Source organism: Pleurodeles waltl, chromosome 8 (genome assembly GCF_031143425.1).
Source record: "Pleurodeles waltl isolate 20211129_DDA chromosome 8, aPleWal1.hap1.20221129, whole genome shotgun sequence".
Taxonomy (NCBI): domain Eukaryota; kingdom Metazoa; phylum Chordata; class Amphibia; order Caudata; family Salamandridae; genus Pleurodeles; species Pleurodeles waltl.
The window spans coordinates 696,312,022-696,327,595 of NC_090447.1; the positions used below are offsets into that span (position 1 = coordinate 696,312,022).

At 45.9% G+C, this 15,574-nt stretch overlaps 1 protein-coding gene across 1 annotated transcript in view; it reads right to left on the reverse strand.

Annotated features, from left to right (window-relative positions):
• The window catches only part of C8HXorf58 (chromosome 8 CXorf58 homolog), a 626,664-nt gene that overhangs the window by 72,016 nt on the left and 539,074 nt on the right, over positions 1-15,574 (reverse strand). Inside the window, exon 8 of the mRNA XM_069204823.1 lies at positions 3,870-4,020. Coding sequence (XP_069060924.1) covers positions 3,870-4,020 — 151 coding nt within the window. The remainder of the gene's footprint in view (positions 1-3,869; positions 4,021-15,574) is intronic.

The following is a 15,574-nucleotide window of genomic DNA, read 5'->3' on the forward strand; positions in this document are numbered from 1 at the left end:
ATATGTAGTCCCTCTGGTCAAAGTTAGCGCTTCCTAGCGCCAATATTACAGACACCAGGTGCAGCTTTATTAGTAGGAGGTGACCTTAACTTAGTCATGGACTCGAACTTAGACAGATCAGGGGCAACGGTACAGGAAGACATGAGCCCTTTCCACTACAGGGCATCAATGGCTCACTGACTGTGCCCTACATGACACGTGGCGCAGTCTTCATCCAAAATCTCATGACTACACCTTTTATTCAGCCATGCATAAAACACATGCACAAATGTACTACTTCTCAGCCACCCCTGCCCTTTCGGGACTAAAAGATCATGCCACCATTGCCACATTCTGGGCCTGCTAAAGCACAATGTACACAACAGCAGGTGCCCTAGGTGGTGAAGTATCGACTTATCTCATGGATACTGCCTCACTCAAATACCTGATTCCGAGGCTACAGCAGTAGATGATTACATCCGCATAGAGCAGGTCGTCTCCGCCATTACCCGCCTGAAACCCATGAAAGCCCCTGGCCCAGATGGCTTCAGCGCCGAGTTCTATAAAACATTTTGCTACGAACTGGCACTGCTGCTTACCCGGCTCTACAACTCCTTCGCCGACACAGGTTCCATTACGATACCATGTGCGATGCCACCATTACAGTGATACCAAAGCCAGGTAAAGACCCTACCTTGTGTGGGTCTTACCACCCAATTGTTTTGCTAAATATAGATGCCAAACATTGAATTAGTATCTTAGCATCACACCTCAACCCCTTAATGGCCGGACTAATTGATCCCGATCAAGTAGACCTGTCAGGCAGGTGACAACACTAAATGTATCCTTCATCTGATTGACAAAATACACCAGTCATGACAGGAAGCGCTTTTATTATCCATTGACACGGAAAAAGCATTTGATCGTATACTCTGGCCCTAACTTTTCGCTACGCTCAGGACTTTCAGCCTCAGAACTCGCTTTTGGGTTGAGAGTAGATATAGAGCCCCAAGAGCGTCCGTCACAGTCACCTGCACACTATCACAACCATTTTTGATCCAAAGGGGTATGCAACAGGGCTGCCCCTTGTTCTCGCTCTATATGGAGCCTCTGGCGCAGCGAGTAAGGAGTAACTCAGATATCCAGGCATCCCATTTTGTGGTCAGCAGTATCGGACCAGCCTGCTTGCAGATGATGTAATTCTCTCTATTACAGAGCCCCTAAGATCTCCCGCCATCCTCAATAAAGAGCTCTGCATCATTGGTACAATGGCCGGGTTTAATACCAACATCCAAAAATCACAAATACTTAACCTAACGCTATCCTCCTCCCTTGAAGCTACCCTGCGGTCTGCAGTGGCCTTCTGTTTCCCTGCCCTACCTAGGCATTAGGCTAGTATGCTCCATCAACAAGACAATAACCGTAAACTACGCCAACTTCCTTCTAAAGACACGCCGGGACCTGAGTGCATGGAGCCGTCTCCAATTGTCCTGGATGGGTCAGATCATAGCAGGCAAGATGACCATATTCCTCTGCAGCCTCTACATATTCCAGACGCTCCTCCTCTCCCCAACGCCAAACACCTTAAAGGGGATGCAAACGCCCATCAATTAGTTCATATGGATGGCAAAAAAACACATCTGTCTAAACATCTGTTGTACCACCCCAAGATATAGGGAGGACTCGCGGTGCCTCAGATCCTGAGATATTACCAAGCAGCTCAACTCCGCTATGCAGTCAAGTGGAAGCGGACAATGATGAAGAAACATTGGACCTTCCTGGACCAATCGGTCGCGGGTTCTCATACTTGGAAGGAGATTTGGCTACCATGCTTGTGGCCTCTACTTCTCACTGATTATTGGCACAACATTGCACGTTTGGGACGCTGTAGAACTAAAGGCCAGGCTTGCGACCTCCCTCTCCCCGTGACTCCATTTATAGCTAATCCCGATTTAACTCCTGGCCTACACCTTGAAAACTTTAAACGTTGGCGCAAGGCTGGGTGTAAATGCCTAGACTCCCTATTCGACGTAGGTGGATTTATTTCTTTTGATCAACTCAAGGATGACTACTCCATATTGGACTAGGACTATGTGCAGCACGGGGACAGGCAACCTGAGCAGGGCGATTCTCCATTTGAGAATTGGCAGACCTGTACAATTTACTGGGGGGTGGATTTACTACCACCCAAGACCAAAAGCCAGCTGAGGTGGGAAGCGGAATTGGGCACGCCCCTCTCAGACAAAGATTGGATCAATATACGTTATAGGGTGCACCACAGAGCACACTGTAGCACCGGAACTGAGACTGCCTGTAAGACCACCTCCTACTGGTATCTTACCCCACTGAGACTTCAGAAATGGACAGCTCACAAATCCCCATATGGCATAGACTCTAAATACTGCACACCAGGTCATACTGTCACACTGGGGTACAGCTCATATCACTAACCACACTCGATGGTTGCACAGACTTTGGTTTGTTCTGGGCATGGAGAAACTGTCCCTAGCGGCTGACCCAGACCCTGCTAGGTACACAGACCTATGGGCCCCCTTTATAAAGCTCTTTTCACAGGAATTCAGGAAACTGACCTACCCTTCCTATCTTAGGGTTCTGCGCCTGATTCCAGATGTGTTACAGGGAAGGGCAGACAAGGGGGTCAGAGGACACGGACCACAAAAATGAACAGCTTACTACCACTCATCTTATGCTAGTTGGTACTTTCCCCGCAGGGAAGGATGGGTGGGATGGTTGGGGGGGTTTAGGGTTTTTGTGTTTACTTTCCCATAATAATTAACTCAATATAACCCTTCTCTTCGGCACCAGCCCCTGGGTTGAAGGCACTTGGCTGTGTTATGCACTTCAAATATGACCTTATACTACCAAACAGCCGGTCCTATGAATTGTAGGCAACAAGCTATGTACCAATCGAGAGACTTACGGTGGCAGTCGGACCGCTGTGGTCATGACGGTCTGACTGCCACATTACAACCTTGGTGGGGCTGCCACAGTTGCACCACCAACACCGCTTTGTTGCCGGCAGCCTGGCGGTCCCGGCAGACCCTCCAGATTAAGAGTCCCCATAACGCCAGCCTTTCCATGGCGGTATCACCGCCATGAAAAGGCTGGTGAAATGGTGGTGTTGGGTGCCCTCTGGGGCCCCCTGCACAGCCCTGTTGTGCATTCCACTGCCCAAATTACAAGCAGTGGAATGTGCGACGGGTGCTGCTGCACCCGCCGCACCAACACATTGCCACTGGCTCGATTACGAGCTGGCTGCAACATTAAGGCCCTGTTTACTACTGGGGGGGCGGTGTTCGGACAGCACCGGTGGCCTCTCTGTGGTATGAGTTTGGCAGAGGGCCTCTGCTGCCCACCAAACTCGTAATGTGAGCCATAATGCCTTAAATCATCTTGCTACTCTTCTTTGGATGGCAGTTGTTAAAAGAATCACTTAAATGCTCCTGCATTTGTTATCAGGCTATCCATATTGCTAGGCCAATGGGTCTTCAGTACCATATTTATGGTTATTAACCTAGATGTCACCCCGCTCTGGATTTATTCACCTACGATACAAAAGATCTAATATATGAGGTGTGGTGGTAGTTAATTTTCCTCCATTACAGGAGAATGCTGGAATTCCATCCTGATAACTCTTCAACCTCACACACCCAAGAGTACAGTTTTTCTCTTTGGCCACACAACAGGACCTGGCCAGCAGATTTCTGCACTACCTTTTCTTGCCTATCGCTGGGCTCTACTTTAGGCTGCTGTGCACAATACAAAACCTTTTGATCATCATCACTGAGCAACTCAACTGATACAGATTTTTGATATCGCATGTTGAGTTTACACATTTCATTTACTGAATTTGTCACACATATATTTACCTCTTTTAATTTCACTTGGCCATAAACTCTCCTCATTTTAGCAACCTTCTGTAGAGCATGGTGAGAGCGACGGGCTGAGAGCCTGGATGATGCAGACTGATGTGTGGAACGGGATGTGGAGGCCAATGATGTAGGTGGTGGCATTGGGGATCTAGAGAGAAAAAAGGCAAATAAGTTCTGCTATTCTGATGACACTGCAATACATTAGAATAAATGAATACTTTGGTTTACAAACTGTATGAAATCCTCTTTTTCTGCATGATCACCCCTTATTTTTCGCCTTTTGCTGAACCCTACTTTGTTGCTGGTGTTAAAACGCTGCATGTTAAACCTGCTAACCAACAGTAAAGTGACTGTGCTCCCCCTTTAAACACAGTTGAATTTTATCTAACCTGTATGTTCTTAGTATAAGGTAAAAAAATATACAGAGGACTGGCAAGTTAAATATCACTAGTGGACTGCAGCACCTATTTTGCCATCTACTACAGTGACAGTGTAAAACACGGCTTTAGGCCTTCCAGTGTAGTCTGACTGTGACAATTCGACCTGTCAAACTAACCCTTATGACAGTTCAAAACTTCCCTTTGAAATGATTAATTAAATCACTCCTATGTAGGTCTTGCAAGGCAGAGTACATGGTATTTAAAAGTAGGATATGCGGAAATGTAATGTTAACATGTCTTTACAGTAACTAGCACCCAAAAGCTATTTTTCATGGTGACAGGCATAGGTTTCCTATGTAGAAAACCAGACCAGGGTACAGATTAAACCTCCTAGTACTTTATCTCAGGAATGAGACTAGCTGGAAAAATAAACAACTACTTTCAATAGTTATTAAAGATCCAGTTCAATGGTAATGTCTGATTTTGAATAAATATTACGGAAAAGTAACTTTTAGAAAGTTCTCTTTCCCTGCCTTAATTTCTTGGAGGCTAAGTCTGCATTTGCTCTCCCACTTCGGACAGTTAGTAATTAGCATTTGATTAGTGTGAAAAAGGTGTGAAGTGCATCAAATGCTACTAGAGGGACTGCAGCACTGATTGTGCCACTCACATGAGTAGCCCTGTAAACATGTGCCAGAGCTGCCACTGCATTATCTGTGCCTGCAGTCTTGCACTGCCAATTCGACCTGGCAAGTGTACTCACATGCCAGACCCAAACCTTCCCTTTTACTACATGTAAGTCACCCCTAAGGTAGGCCCTAGGTATCCCCATGGGCAGAGTGCAGTGTATGTTAAACGTAGGACATGTACTGGTGTGTTCTACATGTCCTGATAGTGAAATACTGCCAAATTCGTTTTCACTATTGCAAGGCCTATCTTTCCCATAGGTTAACATGAGGACTGCCTTTTAATAACTTAAGTGCAGTTTCCCATATGGAGATTATGAGTTTGGGTTCTCTGAACTCACAAGTTAAACATACATCTTTTGGTAGAGATGTTTTTAGATTGTCTGTTTGAAAATACCACTTTTAGAAAGTGGGCATTTTCTTGCTTAACTATTCTGTGCCCCTGCCTGCCTGTGGAATCCACGTCTGGCTCAGACTGACAGTTGGCATGCTTGTGAATTCCCTCTACACAGTAACCCAAAGGGAGCTGAGGTGTGTCCTGCATACCTTGATGAGTCTTCCCGAGATGAAGTAGGGAGGGAGGAGCTGACGCCTGCACTTGAAAGGGCTGTGCCTGTCTTCACACAATGCAGCCCCCAGCCCCCTGGACTGTGTCTGGGGCCAGGCCTGGGCAAAGCAGGATTTTGTGAACAACAGAAACTTTCCTTTGAAGTTTCCTACTTCACAGGCAGAAATTAGTATAAGTAGTGGACCCAAAACCACAGATTTTTAGAACACTTCTGGATCAAGAGGAACTTCTGCCAAGGACAAGAGCTGAAGAGCTGGTGGAGGAAGCCCCTTTGCTGTGTGTGCTTTGCTGGGTTGGCCTGCAGTTGCTGTTTCTATCTTAAAGAGGACAAAGACGGGACTTTGCTGTGAATCCTGCCTGTGTAGCTTCTCCAGGGGCTTAGACTGAGCTTGCCTCCTGTTAAGAAGTCTTAGGCACATCAAGGAATTAATCTGCCAGCGCCTGGGCTGTCTTGCTGAGACCCCCGGACTTGCCAAGGGATGCCTCATCCAGTCTATGGGCCCCTGGAAGGAGAAGCTGGCCGAATCAGATTGAAAATCCATACACCACAGCAGCGCCGCAGAAAAATTGATGCAGTGCTTGCACCGCGGATAAAAAAATAGACGCAGCGCCGGTGAATTTGATGCATTGCCAGCTCAGCGCAGATTCATTGCTGCTGTGAGTCCGGATTTTCCACGCATCGTTCACGGCTGTCAAAATCTTCAACATCACCGCACAGACCCGAGGCTGCTGGTCCAGAAACCGACGCATTGCTTACCAGGTGGAGAAAGAATCGACACATTGCCTCACTTGTGATTAAGAATTAGACGCATCACTTGCTTTTCTGATGCACGCTCGCTCATGGGGCTCTATTTTTGACACATACCAGCTAGTTTGTGCTAAAGCAACACATCCATTGTTTTCTATGGATTAAGACTCCTTTAAAAATTCATATCTTTGCTTGTGTATGTTGGATTTTTGTGGTTTTGGTCTCATGTGATTTAGATAAATATTGGCTATTTTGTAAACTGGTGTGGAGTCCTTTTGTGGTGTTTTCACTGTGTTACTGTATGTGTTTGTGCAAATACTTTACACATTGCCTCTGAGATAAGCCTAACTGCAAGCTACCAAGGTGGGTGAGAAGGGGTTATCTGAGCTGTGTATCTCCCTTTCTGTGACTGGAGGAGGGTCCCTACTTGGACAGGGTGTAAACCAACTGCCAACTAGAGACCCCATTTCTAACAATTACCACAGTATACACTGTACACACACACACACACACACAACCCTCAGAGCCCAGATTTATGGAGGCCAAAGACTTCAGCCATCTTTAAAATGCTCAAAGTGGGTAGTGTTGACCCTGGGATCATTTACCACATTGTTTAGTGCATGCCTAGGAGTCATTCCCACCCACTAGTTTATTCCATGCATAAATCTAAGATCTCCAGGCACCTACTTCAGAACACTACTGGATCTTTGGAATATCAGAAGAGAACTGGACCTAACGTCTGAGACCTGAGAAGAGACCTAAAAGACTGGATCTGTTTTCCCTCTTTTACCCAGGACAAAGAAGTGAACTCCAGGGTCATAAGACTGACCTTCTGTTAAAGCTAGAGGGGCACAACAAGCTGCAACAGGCCTTTTCCTGCAACTGTCCAGCTAACCTGTGGCAACTGGACCTCAACTAAACCCCCTATTTGGCCACTACCTGACACTCTGTGAGTCTCTTAGTGCCTCTTAGTGCCTACTCTGAGGTCTTCAGGAGCTTTAGAAGTACTTCTGTGGTGGTTTGTGATTTAAAGGCCTACAGTGAATTCAGCATCAAATCGCGATTAGGTTCAAGGCCACTGACTACTGTTGGCACTTTGTACTTCTTGGTGTTATTCCTACTTAAAACTTTAACCTTTCATATTTCTGGTTATCTTTGGTGGCGTTTTGTTATGTTGGGTTCATTCTGTTTATTAAATGTAATTCTATTGTTCTAATTCAGTTTGGGATTGTTATTGTTTTGCATTTCAACTGTATTACTGTTTGGGTACTGACTAAATACTTTACACATTACCCTAAATTAAGCCTGTCTGCTCTGGGCAATAGCTACCATGGGTTTGAGCTAAAGCTTTAGTGACTTTGAGGGTTCACCCTGACAAGAGATGCAATTATTCCCTCAGGCGAGTAGTCACCGACCCCAAATATTAGTCTAACTTCTTACACAAAATTTCAAGAATATATTGGTAGATGTTTTGGATGTTTTCCAGATAACACCCTTTTGGAGGTATAACCATAGAAATGTATTTTGCCACGCACTTTTTATGGGAAAATACAGTGGAGTATAGTTTAGGCGCATGATTCAGTACATTTGTTCCTAAACATGAATTGCATAGGTCTGGCTGCCGGCATGGGAGCATTATACACACATCTAATAGACAGATGTTAGACTAATAAATTAGTGAAGAATTGCTATTATGACTTCATAAAAGAAAGGGACAGGGATGGAACACACATAAGGCAGACCTCTGCTTTCTTCTTCTGTTTTCACAGCTAAGGTTGATGCTCTCTGTCTGGTACCCCATCTTCAATACTGTAGATCCTCCAGTCCTGATACATCAATTAAAACATTTGGTAAAGCCTCCAGATATAGTTAGTAGACGGATTGCCTCTTTTCTGGGGGAGTACATATATTTCAGCATAAGGCATGTTAAAACTGTAAAGAGCTTTGTGGAACAGATCCTTTTCTTCAGTTTAACCTTCACATGTGTCCACTGACAGAGGTCATTAAAAGTCACAGTCTGAGGAGATAGTGTTGAACCTGGATCCACAGAACTTCCTAGATGCAAAGCTTTAGCAGGATTAGTGGGATTTCAGATCTTTCTTACTTCTCATTTGTCAAGGAAAGAGATAGATAAGGCTACAATTCTCAATGATGGTCATGGAGATACTAGACACTACTTTTAACTTGACTGAAACAGGCATTGCCAAGATAAAATAAGCTAATACAGCTTAACTACATGCAGCCAAAACAGTCAAGATTATATAGCTTTATAAAACATATGAACAAATATATATGTTTACATAGTTCTTTCATAATCAATTGTATTGTTTAATAGCAATACAACAGCCACCACATCCAACCATTGCTGGCTGACACTAAAAGATAAGACAGCATTATTATAGACATTTCATCAATTAAAACAGTATTAGTTCTTCCGGGATTTGCAGAACCGGACATGATTTTAACATTGGAGAAAGCAGCAATAAAGGCTATTATTTTTGGTGCAAGGGCAAGGAAAAGTGCAGTGGGTAATGAGAAGAAACAGACAGTGGTAACATATATGTCCGACACTCTTCCAGCAGGCTGTCAACCCGATCTCACCTGGGAAACAAACTATTGGCATTGTTACATCTTGACTAGACTAAAGTTGAATAATGTACATCCACTTATAGCGCACCCTAAAGTAAACCAATGTGACTGAATTACAGCTCCATGCCCATGAGACAGATCCTCCAAACAATGCACTTTGCAATTCATGCTTTTCTGTCAGTTTTACATAAGACTAAGGAAACCATTTTTAAAACCAATTTTTATTGCACATATCAGAGATTTTAAAGCTGCTATGAATTTTCTGAATAGCTTGGAGTCCCCAGCTATAGTTTTAATGTGGCTTCGTTTATTTGTAAAGCAACCTGCTTAAGGTAGAGAACAACCTAAGAAGGAGGGGACTGCATGAGTGCTTTTCCCATAATGTAACTGTTGTGTTGCTCTGTTTATGGTTAATCTAATTTGTGTTGGGTAATGAATCTCTGCAAGATTAATGAATCTGCTCTATTATATGTATTGGACTATGAATGTTTGCTCTTAACTATGAGTAGTTTTAAAGTAGGGTTTGTATTGTTTTTATTATGTGCTTTTGTGGCCTATGTTGATAGTGCAGAAATAAAGCTTTTTGACTTTAACACATCATCAAGTACATCACCATCCCAATGAGGAAACATTTCAATAAAAGCATTATAATGGGCTCAACCCAAGATAATTCTGCCACTTGCACCAGAACTTAGCATGTTTTTTAGGGCAGCCCCTGGCTTCATATACCAGTTTTTCTTGATGAGCACACCAATCCACTCTCTTACGCCATCTTTCTCTTGTCCGCAGAGAATACCTTTAGCATGTCCCCTAACAGTAGCCTTACAAGCAGCCCAGAGTGTGCCAGCAGATTTCACCATCCCTTTATTAGATTGAAAATATGTGCAGAGTTCATCAACCAGCGCCCGCAAGTATGACTCGTCTCAAAGATACCATGCGTTTAAGAGCCACATCGGCCGCCGAGGGTGGCCCTGGAACCCAGGCAGAGGAGCAATGGTGTGCGATCAGAGATCTCCCGAGGGTGAATCTGTACCTCAGACAGCCTGAGACAATCCGCAGCTGGCAGGAGGACTAGGTCCATAAGAGCGTGGGAGAGGTGAGCAGCCGAGGTATGATTATACTGTCACTGTCTAGAAATCCACAAGCGCCATGCATCGCACAACCCAATAGCATCAACCCAACTGCAGAGTGGACGAGCCCCTTCGAATTCCTTCATGCCGCTGGTGCACCCAGTCAGATCACAGGACTCAAACACAATGTTTCATCCTCATCTGGGGAACTGCATCCGGCACAAGCCCCAGAAAGGCAGAACTGGTCCTGGATGATCGGTCATGTTCTGTCAGCTCCAATATAGATTCATCAGAGGCCAGTGAGGGTGAACCAGTCCCCGAATGACTGTGCCCCTTGTGGGAGTGGGTCCGCGTCCTCTGACACACCTCAGCAGCTGCAGATTGTTTATGTTGAAGGTTGCTTCTCTGTGGAATGGGGAGATTGATTTAGGAGACGGAGCTCCTTTTCTTCATTGAGCCAATCCCACACCGCCTCTGGTGTATCAAAGAAGTTTGTTTTCCCTTCATAAATCACTTTCAGCCATGCCGGAAAAAGTAGCATATAAAAGAAGTTAAGAGCCTTTAGCTTCTCCTTCACTACTGAATATGATTATCTTTTGACTTACACCTCTCTAGTATAGTCCAGGCATATCAGTATTTTTGGAGCCATTGCAGTGCAGGTCTGGGAGGCGCCTTACCTCTTGCAGAATGGAATTCCTGTCTTGGAAATTAAGGATGTGGGCAATCATAGGTCTATGTGGGGTCCCTGGGAAGGGGGTTTAGGTATCAGAGCACTATGTGCCCGCTCCACCAAAAACCAAGTGGATAACTTATCTGCCAGCTTCCATATCTTAATCCTTTTTTCTGGTGACTCAATGGGGTGCGGTAGCTCCATCCCCTTCGGAAAGCCAATAAATCTCAGTTTGTTGCGCTATGATCCATTTTCAGCATCTTCTGCTCAATTGTGCAGCTCAGCATTTTGGGACATGTGGCGAGACACCTTTGCTTTGAGTTCAGTTATCTCATCCTCTGCAGTCGACAGTCTTCTTTCAGCCTCAGGTATTCTGCCAGTGACATTGCGTAAGTCCTGACTCAGAAGCACTACATCCACACGGACTTCACCAACCTTGTTTTCCACCGCTGTTTAAGACGCTTGGATCACCTGAAGAATTTTAGATAGATTACCAGCTGCTGTGGACAACCTGCTCTCCGAAGTCTTTCCTGATGGGGAAGGGGCCACCCAGAGGTTAGTGCCATATTTCTGAATATGAGTTTGGGATGACTGCAGAGGCGGGGGGCTTTTTCTTTCCCCATCGCTGCGAGTTACAGGATCACACAAGATTGAAAGTTCAGGCACCCAGCCCACTTGTCACAATGAGGGTGACAGCACGAGCAGCTAGGGACTCACCTGAGGGAGAAATATTCACTGAGCAATCCAATAGTAGCTGAAGACTCAGGTCACAAACCAACACAGACAGTAGAAAGGATCATCATCGGCAGGCTACACTGCAAAGCTTACCGAGCCACCAGCCCCCCAGTGGTGGAACTTATGGTAACATTAGCTCAGACAATGTCTCATGGGGGGGCAAAAGGCCGGGGCATGCAGAAGACAACAGCAAGGGGACCAAGTCGAGTGCACCACTGTACAGGAGGCCATCCACAGCTCATTGTCAGTAGGGAAGGGGGGGAAGAGCGGCCACACTCCAGGGCCCCAAGCACACCTCCATCAGAAGCATCACACTGATGCGCAGCCCCACTTGGGAGTGTATTATGCCGCCTGGGGTGGCTTAGAGGGGCCTGCCAACAACAGCACCTGTTGAGTCTTTATTAATTCTCAGGCCACCAACACTGCTCTAGTGATCATGGTTACCCACACTAGGGCCTACCCCCATAGGGTCGCAGCATAGCTATTCAGCACTCTGAGGAGGAGCTCTTGCGCCAATCGTTCCTCCTGGCCGAAACTCCTGTACCAGCAAATTCACCAATATTGCAAGTGGGCTGCTCGCCAAGATCACTGTCAAGTCTCAGTCACCCGCAGGCTCCGTAATGATCAGTCTGCAGAGTCTCCACAGGGCAGAAGACCCCGGGGTTCGGCGCAGAAGAGAACGGCACCTCCACTACCTGCAGGGTAGGTCATCTCAGCACAGGCACTGCACCTTGTGTCAGCCGCACCCCATGGTTCTCAGGGAATTCAGGTTGCTGCTGCAGGCTCCTCGCCGGCCCCAACTCCAACGGGCTCCACTCCCTTGCTGCATGGCCCACAAAGGGCCTGGGCACAATTAAAGCGGGCTCGGTGTCAGCGTACGGCTATCCGCCATGCTGGGCAGCTCAGCAGCGCCATTGCCAAGGTACCTCAAAACACCTCAGTTTGGGCTGCAAAGTGGACCCTGGCCTATGCCAAAGGTTGCAGTCATCATCAGCCATGCGGAAGGGCCAGATTAGATTGGGTTTTCCTGGATGATGGTGGCGGATGATGGATGGGTTGCGAGCACTGTCAGAGTGCGACTGCCGTCTTGACGCCCCAGGCCATGCCCCATGTTTACATAGTTTAAGTGATATATGTGAGTGAAAGGAGATGCATCCATGTTCTTTTAGTGGATTTGGGATCTGATTAGTATAGGGAAAGGTGCGGAAGACATTATGACGCGAAGGGTTAATTAGCTTGAACAGTGTAGATTAGCGTGATGCCTGTCGAAGCCAGAGCAACGTGGAAGAAATTCACGATGTTCGCTTTCAAGCTTATTTTCTTTTGACATTCCGTAGATAAACTTATAGGCAGGGCGCAGGAGTCTACCATCGTAAAGTGGAAATGGTATCTGCAGCAGATGGCAAAACCGGGGCCAGCAGGAGTATCGAAGTTACAAGAAGATACACTGGGGGCAGTGGACTTACAGGCAATGGTCCCCTCGCCAGAGCCATCTGAGATGGAGTCCTCACCATTTAAAACAGCCCCACCTTTTGAACAGCTCAAAGAAGAAGAACAGCAAACTGCATGGTTCACAGATGGTACCCCCCGGTACCATCAAGGAAAAAGACAATGGCAAACAGTCGCATTCCAGCCTGCTACAGAAACGCTGTTGCTGCGAGGAGGAAATAATGGATCAAGCCAGCTTGCAGAACTGCAGGGGGTAGCAGCAGTGATCGAACAGGCCCCCATCGGACAGAAAACATTTGTGTACACTGACAGCTGGGCAACCTACCAAGGACTAATAAGCTGGGGCCTGACTTGGCGCAAGGATGGATGGAAAATCAAAGGCACCCCCATATGGGGAGGCGAGCAGCTATGGCAAGAGATGTGGGAGAAAGGGCAAAAATTTCAAATCTATGTGGGACATGTGGATGCCCATTGCCCATCTGACACCTCACTTGCATCTCTATTCAACAACACCGCAGATCAGATGGCCAAAACACGAACAGTGGTCATCAATGAGGAGGCTGAAGCTGCTCTAGTAAACTGGGCCCATGCAACATCTGGACATCTAGGAGAGAATGGCACTTATGCATGGGCACAGCAACGACAGATTCCAGTTACTAAAGAACAGGTGCAACAAGCAGTAATAGAGTGCCCCACATGCAACCAGATAAGACAAATGCCCCTCCAAAAGAATCCTAGTGGCCATATCAGAAGAGAAACCGCAGCTGCTACAGTGTGGCAATTGGACTATATCGGGCCGCTACCAAAGGAAGGAGGAAAAAGCTACCTATTTACCATGGTGGACACCTACTCTGGCCTTATGTTGGGTATGACCTGTAAGTCTGCAGACCAAAAGTCCACTTTGCGAGGGCTAAACTACCTGATAAAACATTATGGGTACCTGATGAAATCCAAACAGATAGGGGCACACACTTTTCAGGGAAAACAGTGCAGGATTGGGCGCAGGAACAGGGAATTCGGTGGATTTTACACCTTAGTTATTATCCACAAGCTGCAGGCATGATTGAGAGATATAACGGATTATTGAAAGAACAGCTAAAAAAGTTATCAGCACATCAGACTGTAAAAGGATGGAGTAGTAATTTAGACAAAGCCTTGTTCGAATTGAACAATAGACCAGTTGGGCAGCAGACTCCTTTCATTTGGATGACAGGGCATGATAAAGAAATCGCCCACACAATGATTGTCTGGAAAACAGACCCTTGAGCTCCATTACCTTTACAGGCTACTTCTGGCAGTATAGGACTGGACCTGTTTGCTCCAGAGGATGGAGAAATACCCGTAGGACAGGTGAAGACTGTTCCCCTAGGAATAGGAGTGAGAGTACCACCTGGAACATATGGTAGAATTGCCCCTCGATCCAGCCTAGCCATCAAGGGAGTGTCGGTGCTAGGGGGAGTCATAGACCCAGATTTGAGAGGAGAGGTTAAAGTAGTATTACTGAACCAAGGAGATGCTACTGTATCTTATCAAGCACATGACAGACTTGCCCAATTGATCTGCCCCCCCGATAACACTCAGAGAGGTGAAAGAGGATTTGGAAGCACAGGAAGAAGACTATGGGTGCATCATCCAGGGAAAAAGCCAGAGCCAGGACAGATATTGAGTCAAGGGGTGGGGAGTACGTATATTGTGCTTTTAAAGAATTCTAATGTACCTGTATTTGTACCTGCAGTGAGACTTACCCCACGGTCGTAAATGATGACATCTGCATCGATGACGTGGTTCCTGTTTGCAGTCATGATTATAACCGGAAAAAGTATATTGGTCCGACCGAATATAGCAGAGAATGTCATTACGGACCTTCATGTCACTTGTGCACCTCAAGCCGCTAATGTAACTGATGACCAGGGAAATGTTTCACTTTGCAACGTGAAGGTACCTGGAGGCAAGTGGATGGCTGCCAAAGCTGTAACCTGGAAGGTAACTGGACAGCAAATCCGACATGCCAACGGACTGAAAAAGTTGCAGGGAATGCCCACAACAGTACAGGCTTTGAATTATATGCTAAACATGATATGTAAATATTGTGATACCATTGTACCTTTTACACCAGTACAGACATATCAGTGTAGATCTTATGATTGTTCTAACAAGCGAGATATTTTACCAGGACATATGGTGGTTGTTACAATGACTAATAGAACCAAAGGAGTTCGATAACCAAACCGCCCGCCTTTATGTTTTATGTAGCCGAATGACTCATGGTCAGCAATTTAGGCAACGTTTCCATAGTTTGATATAGAATAGGATGTAAGCAAGCTTTGCATGCAAGCATAATTAACCATATTGTGTTACAGATAACTATTGCCAAAGGGAATGTTTCTAAGTATGATCCATTATGCACACCATGGACACTACAGTTATGGCCCTTGCCGAGGTTACGCATCAGAAGAGATCTAGGATCCATGATAGCTGGGGCCACCGGAATTGGGGTAGGGGCCCTGAACGCTTTTGATATTGAAGCCATCAGGAATAAGCTATCTTCTACAGGATATAGTACAAGGGAAGCAATAAAAGTAATTTCACAATGGGGGCCCACACAGTCACAAGAAGTATGGAAGGTTCTGCGTGGGTTGTATCGTGATTGGCAATGGCATAATTTCACTTATGAACAATTTGGAAAAAGCTTTCAAAGCACACAAACAGTGTCCAAAGGAATTCAGAGCATACTATGGCAAAGCATTGTTAATCAACAGTATGTAGACTTCAAAGCGGAATGGGGACAGCTGCAAGGTGAATATTGG